The sequence below is a fragment of the Lycium barbarum genome, unplaced genomic scaffold (assembly GCF_019175385.1).
Source record: "Lycium barbarum isolate Lr01 unplaced genomic scaffold, ASM1917538v2 unchr_scaffold_11, whole genome shotgun sequence".
Taxonomy (NCBI): Eukaryota; Viridiplantae; Streptophyta; class Magnoliopsida; order Solanales; family Solanaceae; genus Lycium; species Lycium barbarum.
This window is the reverse complement of record NW_026843418.1, coordinates 44,971-58,505: the sequence shown is the minus strand read 5'-3', so window position 1 is coordinate 58,505 and position 13,535 is coordinate 44,971. Positions and strand designations below refer to the sequence as shown.

Sequence of the window (13,535 nt, the reverse complement as noted above, 5' to 3'; positions counted from 1 at the left end):
AGGTTGGTCTGTAACCGTATTTAATAGATTCTAATGGATGCCTAAAACCTTCCCATTAGGATATTTAGAACCCTTACCTAGAATTTATTAGGTTAGTAAGACCTTTAAAATTGGAGTTTATTTTAGGCATTTACTTAGTTAAAATAGGTGTCCTAATTCACCGTTAAAATAATTAGGTGGCGACTCCTTAAGTTAAATAATTAGGAATTACCAATATGTTGTACTCCGCTTTGACCCGGTTAAAATGGGGTATAACATTGGGTCAAATCCGACCTTTGCTTGCTTATTTATACTGAATCTCAATCATTAGATGTGGTATTGAGAGATGCAATTCTGAGAATTGCAAAACTCCCATATTGAAAATGAGCTAGGGTTTGGGATTTTTGGGGGTTCTATTATTTACATTGTTACACAGACCTTGAGAATACTGAATATCAGATATACTCACAAAATCGAATTAACTAGGGTTTTCTGTTATTTTAGCTAAAGACCTTTACTTATTCGAGTTTTTGTAGTTAAAATTTTAATTGTTCTTTGTTTGTGCTTGAGTGTGGGGGAGCAAGGAGGTCTTCTTGAATCCATTCTTGACCAGGCTACACCAAAGAAAGGTAAATTTTCTTCCTTTAGTTGTTTTTCTTTCTGTTTAGTCTTAGTTGTTAGTTTCTGTCATGCCTTAGTTGTTGTAGTTAATTTGTTGTATGTTTTGGTTGTTGTTTAGTTTAATTTCCTATTAATGATAGTTTAAGCATAATTAATATGCATTAGTTGCTATTTCTAGTTACCTTTTATGTTAATAATGACTTAAGCATGATTAATAGGCATTAGTAGCTATTATTAGCTAAATTTCTAGTTGTTAGTAATTTAGCATGATTAGGTTCTTTAAACTACTTGTTTTAGGTTAGTTGCTTGTTAGTATTAACATCATATGGCTTAGTATGCTTTTCATAAGTTGCTTTAGTTTATTTCCTGTTAATAGTGGCTCAACATGATTATAGTGTCTTTGCTTACTGTCTAGTTAATGCCTTGTTAGTAATAGCCTGATATAGCATATGTTTCACTTATTGTTGGATCTTGCTTAGTTTAATGGGACCAGTATTGCTCTTATTGATCAAATCATGTTGTTAGTGACATTCTGAATGGTTTAGTTTGGTTTGTAGTGTGGTATGCCTAGGAAATTCATTCAGCCTTTTGTTTGCCTATTTGGTTTACTGTTAATATGATATCAATTTGCTGCTTGAAATTCTTTATTAAACCTAGCATAAGTTCATCATGTCTAAGACAGGTATAAGAACTTGTCTGTGTGCATCCCTTGATTTTAATTAAAATGTCAACTTGTGTCTATACCGTTTGCACCCTTTAGATATGAGTTCATACCTAAATATGGCTTAGTTGATTAAAATGGAATAATTAATGACTTTAAATAACAAAGTTTGTCCATTTTAGCCTAATATGATATCACTAAGGTCCCTGTTTGATTTATGAGTTAATTTTGACAAGTGTTGGCATTAGTATGAGCTTACCTGATTCACTTAGCTAAATAAGTTTCAAATGGGGTCTGATAAGTCTAAATAGGGTTAATGAGAATCTGAATTTAACTGCAGTCACCTGTAGATATGTAGTATCTCTGAATGAGTGCTTATCTTGCTTAAGAATAAGTTGGGCACACTGATGTCATACTTAAATATACTAGGCATATACAATCTCTATATACCTTAGGTATATATGAACTTGTATATTTGGTATAAATATGATATATCATCTATGTGGGCTTAGAATTGCCAGCTTGTGCATCATAATAGTATTGATTTGGGCCTGGTTCTTTGTTTGTTTGATGTGTTGGGCCTTTCCTTTGTATGTTGTGAGTTGGTTTATATTTGGGCTGCATCTCTCGCCATTTTACTTCAAATCTGGGCCTGCCTGTTCAAGTCCTTTCTTTATATTTATAATTTGAGCTAGGCATTTCTTTGTATATGTTAACTGCATAAGTATGTTTTTTTTTGGCATGTTTGTGTACATAATTGGTATATGTGTGTAATTAGTCTATGTTGAACAAGTAATTAAGTTCTAGATACCCTCTAACCATAAATTTCCTTTTTCCCCTTTGCGTTTGCATGTGAAAATACCGTGGCCTCTTGGGCCGTTTTCCTCCATTTAAAGTTATTGGGCCTGAGGCCCAACCTTCTTCTTGATTGAGTCCGTGCAATGATAGAGATGTTTGAAGACCTAACCATGGGTGAAAATGATAACTAGTGGGCTTAGGTAGGCCCACTAGCCTAATCTTTTCTTCACTTTCATGTATATATTTGTATAATTTGTAAGTATATGTAAATACACTTGTAAATATTGACCCTATATGATTAGAACTTAAGAAATACGCGTAGTCGTTAGGTAATCGCCTCAACTGATTTTCAAACTCGGTTAATTCTTATCACGAGCATGAAACTGGTAAATTTGAATATGTTATAAATCTTTTCAAAGTTAAAAACTGGAATTGATAATATGGTTAATATAAAGGGACTTTGGAAATCAAATTTGAGGTGATTTGGGCCTCACGCTCTTGGCTAGGAATCTGGAAAGAAACAAAGATTATTTTTTGGGCCTCACGCCCTTGGCAAGGAATCTGGAAAGAAACAAAGATTTTTGTTTGGGCCACAAGCCCACTTTAAGACTAGAAAAACAAATTGTTCTGTTTCAAAAGATTTGGACAATTTGGACTAGAAATGTTTTTGTTTTGAAAAGGACTTAAGACTGATTTGGAGTACAAATTTGAAACAAAAACTCAGATTCTTTTACAAGTATAATCTGAACACTTCTAAAAAATGAATTGGACTTAATAATTTTCTCATTTCTGGGCTAAAAACAAGAGGAAATAACTTGGACCAAATTTGAGATAAGCTGGCTTTGGTGTTAGAATATGGTTAAACATATGAGCTTCAATGGACTAAAGAAATGAAAACAATAAACTCTTTTTTTCCATACCTATGATATTACTATAAAGGGGATATACTCCATTTATTTTCTATATAAGTAATAAAAACTTATAGAACTAAACTCATATCATTAGGACCAAGTTAGTAGCAACTCTACTTGAGAGAAATCCCGAGTGTGCTTTGGTCCGCAAATGAAGTGACATAACCCTTATAAGCATTTTAAACTAAATCATTTTTTAAAAGGGACATTTTTGCCAAAAAAAAAATAGGATTGATGATAAGCATGATACTTTTTGCAAGAAAGAAACATTTTTTCGCAAATAAATACAATAATCACACATTGAAACTCGTAAGTCAACTGTATTCTGCGAATCCTTAATACTATGGTGTTTAAAATCTTCCATAGGGGATCACCAGAACCCTTACTTCGAACTCTGGTTTAAAAAGGTTTTTTCTCTTGTTTTGATAAACTCTTTTTACCCAGTTTTTCTAATTTCTATTATAAAATTAGGTGGCGACTCTAAAAACATAAAATCCAATTAGAGCACCAACAACCTCTTATAGCCTGTTTGGCTAAGCTTATTTTTCCCCAAAAAAGTTTTTTTTTTTTTTAATAAGTGCTTATTTGAAAAAAAAAGCGAGGTGTTTAGCCAAGCTTTTGGGAGAAAATAAGTACTTTGGGGAAGTAGCAGAAGCAGTTTTTCAGAAGCTAAAAAAAATAATTTTTGCCCAAAAAGCACTTTTTTGAAAAGTACTTTTGAGAAAAATACAAATAGAAGCACTCTTTAAAAGCTTGGCCAAACACTAATGACTGCTCAAAAGTATTTTTTTAATTAATTGGTCAAACACTATTAATTAATTAATAGTGATTTTCGTTAAAAGTGCTTTTTTGAAAAGTATTTTAAAAAAAAAAGTACTTTTTAAAATAAGCTGATTTTAAAAGCTTGACCAAACAAACTATTAGTAGCTTTTATGTAAATGCGTAAAAGTGAACGGTAACAATGGTCGCCATCTCACTTCAGCCATCATCATCATCAATACACCATTACTTCTCAACCTCATAAACACAATCTGTTGACTTGGAAAAACCAAGTCTTCTTACCCTTTGTTACACCAACTTTGTCAATACCGTATCTTCACATGGCTCTGTGCCTCCGTTAAATAATAAATAAATAAATAATCCGAGCTTGTTCCCCAGTTATACTAACATACCATGGTGATGAACTTCAATATTCTCATATTTCTTCTAGTAATATGTGGCAATATCTTCTTGATTTTCAGCCAAGTTATTACTACTCCCCTTCAATATATCTGCCCAAGCACAACTTCTTACAGTCCCAACAGCACTTACAACTCTAATCTCAAAGTTCTCCTATCATCTTTGTCCTCTAATGCTTCTAGGCCTAGTGGATTTTACAACTCAACAGCTGGTCACACGGGGTCTGATGTAGCTTATGGCCTGTTTTTATGCAAAGGAGATCTTTCCCCTGATGTTTGTCAAAATTGTGTGTCAAGAGCTGTTAAAGATATCTTGGAAAGATGTCCAAAAAGAAAAATTGCTGTCATTTGTTACGACGAATGCTTGTTGCGTTACTCGAATCGATCCATCTTTGCCACAGAGGATGTATCAGGTGGATCCATTTTGTACCGTTGTTTCTGCTATTATATGTCTATTTCAGTAGTTTGGCGTAGCTTTTTGAGCTGCAGTGTGTTAGCTTTCGTCCTAAATCGCAAAATTAAGGGGTATAAATGCACCTTTGCCCTAAAAAAATATTATGCTTCTTTTAGTATGGTTGTTTAAGGTTTGCTCTGTTAGCTTCAACATGACACTTTTTGTTCTGATCCCAACACGGTGTTTGTTATATTTTGGTCTATTTCTGGCGTTTGTTACTCCCTCCATCCAAAAAAATTATCCTAATTTAATTTGATACTGAGTTTAATTTTTGGTAGAAGACTTTTGCCATATCATACAAATATAAACAAAGTTTCAATTATACCCTCAAGGGCCCACTGATTAGCATTGAATGGAAAACACGTTAAAATAAAAGAATAGTCAAAAAGGTTTGACAATTCCATTTACTTTTTAACAATGGACTTATCAATCTAATATAATAACCCCACATTGTTTACTTTAAGTTTTTATGGGTCATGTCAGTTTTTAAAAGGAAAGGATGGAACTCAAAAGTAGGAGGATTACTAAATTTAAAAATGTGTCAATCTTTTTGTAACATATTAAAAAGTAAAGAATGATAATTTTTTTTGGGATGGAGGGAGTGCATTTTTAGTGTCGAGTTCTGAGATTTCCTGATATTTTTAGTTAAATCTTTTATTTTCATGACTCTTTAAATACACTGGCCAGAGTTTGTTAAATATTTGATCTTTGCTCAAATCGATCTATTTTTGGCACTGTGGATGAATCAGTTGTAAAAACTTTGTACAACATGCAAAATGTTAGTGAACCGAAGAGGTTCTTGCCACTACTCGGAAACACGATGGATGAAATAGCAACTGTGGCTGCAAAGGAAAATGATCGTTCAGGGAAAAAGTTTGCTACTAAAGAAGCCAATTTTTCGTCACTTGAGAGAGTTTATTCACTTGCGCAGTGCACTCCGGATCTCTCTGAATTTTCTTGTTATACTTGCCTGAGATTTGCGATTGGGAATTTACAGAGTAATGGCAGGAAAGGCGGTAGGGTTATCTTACCGAGCTGTAATATTCGTTATGAGATGTACCCTTTTTATAACATTACTGCTGTCGCGCCACCACCTCCACCACCAGTTCTCCGTTCTCCTCCTCCTTCTTCAATGTCCAATTCGACAAGCAACGATAGAGGTAATTTCTTTGCATGCTGTTCTCTAATTGACTGGTTGAACTCAATTTGCTTTTGAAACATTTAGTGAGTTACCTGTGGTAATAGTTTTGTTCTCAAAGGTTAATATTTTTCAGTCTATTAGGCTAGTACCACTATCCACTACTTTGTGACAAGTATTTGTAATAAGTCCATACTATTTTTATTTTTTTAAATTAGCATACCACAACACCACCACCGCCACCAACAAAAGCAACACACCCAGTGTACTTCCATAAGTGAGGTCTGGAGAGGGTAAAGTATACGCAACCCTTAATCCAACCTTTGTGGGTTAAAGATGTTATTTCCAATAGACCTTCGGCTCAGAAGAAAAAGAAAAAATACACATGCCCAAATATATATATTCGAATAGAAAGCAATGAATATGTTAAACAATGTCGGAGACAGAATTTTCACTAAGTGGGTTCAACATATACCATATATATATGAAGAAATGACCTTATATATATAGTGTGATTTTCCAGGGTGGGGGCCGGGGTTTAGATGAACCCTTGCCCCCTAGCTCCGTTCCTGGGTGGACCAAGTTAATTCCACGGATGGTCATCAAACTATGGGTCTTTCCAGCAAAATAATAAACCCTAAATGTTGTAACAAGTTATACTAACTATCCCTATATTCTCATAAAATCAAAATGACTAGAAAATATATTCACACTTTAATGGAGTAAATACTCAAAATACCCCCCAACGTTTGACCAAAATCCCAACTACACACCTAACCTTTGCGGGGGTCCTATTACCCCCCTGGACAAATTTTTTCAGTGTCAAAATGGCCCTTTTTTGCTGATGTGGCAGAGAGCGTGACTGCACCGCCCAGTGGCGCGTGACAGCCTTTAAAAAATAGCATTTGAGGTGTTTTTGAGCGCCAACTCAGCTGCCACATAGATGCCACATGGATTAATTTTGAACTCCCTCCATTTTTAGGCTACTTCTTCTTCTTCTTCACCCTATTTAATACCCACCCCCATTTTTTTTTGTCAACATAATATCCATTATAAATTCATAAAACATAAAAAATAATACCCCCCCACGAAAATCTAATCTTGTTAAACAAAAAACGAAAATCTGAAGAAAAAAAATGAAAAATTTGAAGAAAAAAAATGAAAAATCTGGAAAAAAAAACAAGGTTGAAAAATCTAATCTTGTTAAAGAAAATATGTTTGGAAGTTACTTGTTTGGAGTTGCTACTTGTTGCTTGGTTGGAGTTGTTTAAGCACTAATTTTTTGAGTTGATTTGAAGAGAAAATTAAACTCCATTGCTAGGAATTTGGAGAAAGCTATGTCACCAAATGAGTTTCTTTAAATTCTTGATTGTTTGATCAAATTAATGGATGAACTTTGTTCTATTTGGTGTTAGGAAACTTCATTTCACATTTGGGTTTGTTTGGATTAGATTTGAGGAAGTTGGTGTGATTTTTTTTTTTTCAACTCCTAATAAAGATGATGATGATAATGTTGATGAAGATGAAGGAGAATTAGGTATGGGTTTTCGGATCCTTACTAAAAATGGAGTATGGAAAATTGAGAGATTTTTTTTTTTGAGTTGATTTGGTGTGATTTTTTTTTTCAACTCCTAATGAAGACGATGATGACGTGGCAGGTGGGCCAGGCGCGTGTAGACAAGCGCCTGTCCTAAATTGGGGTTGTCATATTGGACTGCCACATCAGCAAAAAAGGGGCATTTTGATAGTGAAAAAATTTGTCCAGGGGGGTAATAGGGCCCCCGCAAAGGTTAGGTGTGTAGTTGGGATTTTGGTCAAACGTTGGGGGGTATTTTGAGTATTTTCTCCACTTTAATGTTTTTGAACAACACAATGTTCAACTGATGCAGGAAAAAGGGGAATTGCATCTGGAGCAATCATTTCCATAGTTGTTCCAATTGCTGTTTCAATTCTCCTGTTCATTTTTGGTTTTTGCTGGATAAGAAGTAGAGCTTCGCAAGAACTCAATGTAGTAGAAGAGATCACAGGTAAAGATTATAAATTTCCATAACGGCATCATACATAAGAAGGCCCTTAAATTTGGCCTTAGCTGGCAAGTATGCCCTCCAACTTCGGGTGTGCACAAGTAGACACCTCGACTTGTATAAAGTTGCACAGGTAAACAAAAATCCTAATGTGGCACATGTATTTTGAAAGTGTCTAGATGATCATTTTGTAAGTTGGAGTGTTCAATTGACAAAGTGGAGACAAGTTGAGGTGCCTCCCTATGCACACCAAAAGTTGGAGGGCATACTTGCCCGCTGAGGTCAAGTTTGAGGGTCTATTAAATATTATGCCTTCCATAACTCAAACATTATTCGAGTTAAATACTTCTTAAGTTATTGCCAAAAATAGTATTCAAGTAGAAGCTGCTGAAACTTTCGGACTTTATTCGTTGTCTAGATGCAGATGAGATTTCAACAGTTGAATCCTTGCAATATCACTTGAACACTATTCGAGCTGCCACGACAAACTTCTCTACTGACAACAGAATTGCTGAAGGTGGATTTGGTGTTGTCTACAAGGTAAAGTTTAATTTAAGAGAATGCAAGATGTTGCACAATTTGCCGCGGGCTCAAGTCTAGTGGTAAGAGTCCAACGCGTTATGTGTCGCTAATGTGCATATCACAGGTTCGAGCCCTGTCACATACAAAAACCTAGTATTTAAGTAGAGAAGGGTAGAGGGGTTACCTAGTGAGTTCTTAACCTTGCGCCACTGGCCACGGAAATTTCTCAGTTGCCAAAAGAACAAAATAGATGTCGTACAGTCACACCTCTCATAACAACTTTTACCTATAACAATAACATCCATCTTTATAACAATACATTATTTGTAAAATTATCCCTCTATGACAACCATCTTTATGGAAATAGAATCTCTAAGATAACTGATAATACATCTAAAGATTTTGACAAATATTTTGAAACTTTTGATACACCACTTATGACAAAGAACATTACGTGAGTACAGACTTCCTTAATTAAAGATTTTATTCCGTTAAAAGATATGCACACATATTTTTATTCCATTTGGCAGAAGTTTTCCATCTAAAATAAAATTCAAGATTTAAATAATACTTACAAAGAATGCCTACGACTACTTGAACTGATATAGAAATTCAATTGTTAAGCTCTTAGAGTTCCTTCAAGGGAAAGCTATTGGATACCAAGTATCTTTAACAGCCAAAGAAAATATAAACGTCAAATGTTGTTATAGGTGTACAACAGTGAATCGCTATAAAAGCCAAGAAAATGTCAGAAGAAAAGAGGCTGTTTTAGAGAAGTTTGACGGTACATTTCTAGTCATATTCCCATGTGTTGTTGACTTGCATTGATATCTTACTAAATTCTCAGGGTATACTTCCTGATGGGCAAGACATAGCTGTGAAGAGGCTATCAGGAAGCTCAGGGCAAGGTAGAGAGGAATTTAAGAACGAGATCGTATTGATCGCGAAGCTTCAACACAGAAATTTAGTGAGACTATTGGGATACTGCTTTGAAGGAGACGAAAAGATACTTGTCTATGAATTTGTCCCCAACAAAAGCCTTGACTATTTCTTATTTGGTTGGTTTCAATCTGCTAAACTTTATTCATTTTATTGTTCTTGTTGCTATAATTGACTATAATTTATTAAACTCTCTTTTTGATAAATTTTTAGATCCTGAAAAGCAACAACTACTGGATTGGTCGAGACGTTACAAGATTATAGGAGGAATTGCGCGGGGACTACTTTACCTCCACGAGGATTCTCGTCTAAGAATTATACACCGTGATCTCAAAGAAAGCAACATACTGTTGGATGCAGAAATGAATCCCAAAATATCAGATTTTGGAATGGCAAGACTATTTGGTGATCAAACTTCAGAAATTACAAGAAGGATTGTTGGGACTTGGTAAGTTTTGGATCTGTGTCGATATATCTTAAATTCTTGTCTTGGTTGACCTCAGTTACACATATTGTACTAATGTCTATTTCCCCCTTTTCCTCTTTTATTTTCCACATTTTCACCTTTACACATGTTATGTTCTAAATTTCTAACAATCTATGGACTATTGGGATGAACTTGAATGGGGCCATAAAAGAATGAGTTTAGGATTCAACTATTGAGTTGCAATGTGACAAAATTGTGAGACCTCAAAGGTTGGCTAGAGCGGACAATACCTTTATAGTTGTACCTAGGCCATTGGAAGTGGTAGCGAGCAGGTAAACCCATCCCACCCCCACCCCCAAAATCCCCATTTCCACTAAAATGGTTGTACGATAAATCATAGCAAGAATGTTGAGTCCTTAAGGGAGGTAAGTGTAATAGCTCATGTACCATTACTGTCTAGCGATTGAATTTGAAAGGGAATTCTCTATGAAGTTTGCCTTAGGCGAGATTCCCTCATCGATATGGGAAGGAAATGTCAGGAGCTATAAAAGGTTTGGTTCAATATTCAACTTTTGAGGTGACATTTTAGGTAAAAGTTCAAGGAGACAAAACTATGAGACTTTAAATGTTAGGTCAAAGCGGACAATACCTTGATAGTTGGGCCTCAACTGTTACAACTTGTCCATTAAATCACTCAATATAGTCACACTTGAGACTTCTACTTAGAATCTGAAAGCTATTAACTATCATTTTCGTTAAAAATTATCTTTTTTTTCTAGCTAACCTTCGTGCTTGTTTGTTGTTTTATAGCGGTTATATGGCACCGGAGTATGCTATGCATGGACGATACTCTGTTAAATCTGATGTTTTCAGCTTTGGTGTTCTACTCCTGGAGATCATAAGTGGAAAGAAGAATAGTTCATTTTACCAATCAGATAGTGCTGAAGACCTTCTTAGCTATGTAAGTTTACATTTAGGCAAAAGACATAAATTGACCCTTAAATCATACCCCAAAATTCATTTTCACACTTAAACTATTCTAGCGACCCATTACACACCTAATATATTTAAAAGTGATATTTTTTACCCCTCCAGAGCTGATGTGGCATAAAAAATAATTATATTTAAATAATAGGAGAGTGAGGTCAATTTTTTTTTAAAATTATTATTAAAAACAAAATTGCAACTTCTTCTTCTTTATTCGACCACCCCCCCAACCCCTCCTCCTTCTCCTCCACTCTTTATTCGACCACCCCCAACCCCACCCCCTTCTCCTCCACCTTCCCGCCGGCCCCCAAAACCCTTCTTCTTCCTCCTCTCACTGCCACCCCACCCCTCTCTTCTGCCACTTTCACGCCACCTCCACCCCTATCCCCACTTCCCAAACCTTTTTTCTTCTTCATTTCACCGTCACCATCACCGCCTTCACGCCACCCCCACCCCCCAAAACCCTTATTCTTCTTCTTCGTTTTCATTTCATAAACCCAGCAGCCACCATATTAAAAAAAAAAAAAGGATACATAACAATTAAAAAAAATAAAAAAGAGTAGTGTAGGCGGAGCAGTGGTTCCTCCTTGCAGAGCAGCGCCATTCTCTTTTTTTTCTTTTTTTTTTATTTTTGTTTCTTTGAAAATAGCTTGATGAGTTTAATATCACACATAATAAAAAATAATAAAATTTATTTTACCGGAAAATATTAAAGCTCATTGGAAACAATGGTGGTTATACAATAAGAAAGGGAGTAGGGATGAAGAAGAAAGGGAGGGTGCGGGAGGAGGGGAAAGGAAAAAAATATAAAATTAAAAATTAGAGAATTTTTCGACGTGGCACTGACGTAGACTAACGTGGCATTGATGTGGGGAGAGAGTGTGTACACTCTCCCCTAGTGCAACTGGTCATATTGTATCGGGGAGTAAAAAATATCACTTTTAAATATATCAGGTGTGTAATGGGTCGCCAGCATAGTTTAAGTGTGAAAATGAATTTTGGGGTATAGTTTAAGGATCAATTTATGTCTTTTGCCTTTACATTTATAAATACTATTTTTATCTTCTTTTTTTTTCCCTCTAGACATATTGTCTAGCGGCGTTTTATTAAAAATAAAAAAGGTCCTCAATTTTTGTCATGTTTGTCATGCCATAGAGGGAAAAGGTTCGAATTTCTCCTTGAAGAATTCGATCCTCCATATATTAGCCCCTCCCTTTAATATCTTTCCAGCTTAACTCTTGACTTTTATTTTATGGTGGAGCCATGTAGACAAACAAAATGTCTGAATATACCCTAAACTATTAGCTTGGTTTATATATCCCTCTGCAATAATTTGAGGCGTGCCATTGAATATTATTGAAAAGTTCCAAATATACCTCTATGAGACTTCCACCATATCTCCCAAATCCTGCCAATTTTAGCACAATAGAAACCGTTACTGGGAGGAGCTTATTTGAGATGAAAGATAATAGTAGGACTCCTATGAGTTGAAAGCTAACTGGAGGGCATATATGAGATAAACTGCAAACACTAGATGTATCTTGCTAAAAGGTAAGTCCTTGTTGATGCTTTTTTTGAGTCATTGATGGAAAAAATTTGTAGGTTTGGAAGCATTGGAGGGACGGCACGCCATTGAATATAATGGATCCAACATTTGGAGAATCATACTCAAAAAATGAAGTCATACAGTGTATACATATTGGATTGTTATGTGTTCAAGAAGATGCTAATGAAAGACCTACAATGGCATCTGTGGTGCTCATGCTTAGTAGTTATTCTGTTACCATGCCAGCGCCTCAACAGCCTGCATTCTTTTTTCATAGACGATCAGAGATGATACCAAAAGGGCTAAAATCAGATCAATCTACAAGCAAGTCAATTCCATTGTCCGAGAATGACGTATCCATTACAGAATTGGAGCCAAGATAGATGGATACAATGATGGAGTTTAAGTTTACCATCTAGTGGGAACACCTAGTGATACGGGTCAACTTGACCTGATGGTGTAAGAAATTTATATATGTCTTATATTCTATATGTAATATAGAGGAATAAGGTGATTGAATGAGACTAGGTAAGAGGGTTATATTCCTAATTTCCCATGCGATTGGAATTAGTTCATGATCCATTTATTAAGTATTTCATTCAACAAACAGTAGTAGGCATTGAAGATTTAAATTCTGTTGGATGGTTTGCTGGTGGCAAATCTATCTAAATCTACATCAATGAAAACATATATTTAGAAGTGTTATCACTGCTTCACTCAGCAGAAGAGCCTCGCTACACAAAAAACGTTTATTTATGGCGGTTGGTTCCTTCTTTGCGTGAACTGCCGCAGTATAAAATTAGCGACAATTTAGACCTGTCGCTTGATAAGCTGTTGTTAAACCGTTTCCAGACGGTTTAGAAAAACCGCTGGAATAACCACTGCAAATTCGAGGCGGTTCAATTTTATTTAATGGCTATTTGTATTTGACCAAAAATTTCTTAAAGCTCTAACCAAGAATCCTCTCTAATAACAATTTTTTTCATTTAGCGACGCTTTTACCCCCATCTAACAGCACTTGCTTAGCAACGATTTATGTTCATTTACGGCTGTTTAACCTGTAAAATAGAAAATACAACCGAGGCAGTTTGTATTTCAATTCGCATTAGTTTAACCCAATTCTTTTAATGAATTTGCTAGCTATTTATTCTAGCTGCATTTCAAGCACTATTGAAAAAAGTAATTTTAACATATTCCAACCTTTAGCAACAAAGCAATTAAATAGCAAAAAAACTTTTCAAAGTATTCAACCAGTTCGCACATTCAGATAAAATACAACATTCAAACTTTCAACAAATGTATTGATTTGTACTTCGTGATTCTAGGAAAACAAAATTCACTATTAATAAA

At 35.1% G+C, this 13,535-nt stretch overlaps 1 protein-coding gene across 4 annotated transcripts; it reads left to right on the top strand.

Moving 5' to 3' along the window:
• The first annotated feature begins 3,955 nt into the window (after positions 1-3,955).
• On the top strand, positions 3,956-12,893 carry LOC132625616 (cysteine-rich receptor-like protein kinase 10). Of its 4 annotated transcripts, none has more exons than XM_060340233.1 (8): positions 3,956-4,561; positions 5,352-5,762; positions 7,630-7,767; positions 8,189-8,304; positions 9,134-9,344; positions 9,439-9,673; positions 10,463-10,613; positions 12,242-12,893. In XM_060340233.1, the coding sequence occupies exons 1-8, from the start codon at positions 4,144-4,146 to the stop codon at positions 12,566-12,568; spliced, it is 2,007 nt and encodes a 668-aa protein (XP_060196216.1). In that variant the 5' UTR covers positions 3,956-4,143; the 3' UTR covers positions 12,569-12,893. The 4 variants fall into 4 exon arrangements, with proteins under 4 accessions (XP_060196216.1, XP_060196215.1, XP_060196217.1 ...); XM_060340232.1 differs by having other exon boundaries at positions 3,957-4,561; positions 8,183-8,304; XM_060340234.1 differs by lacking the exon at positions 7,630-7,767 and having other exon boundaries at positions 3,957-4,561; positions 8,183-8,304.
• Positions 12,894-13,535: the final 642 nt, after the last annotated feature.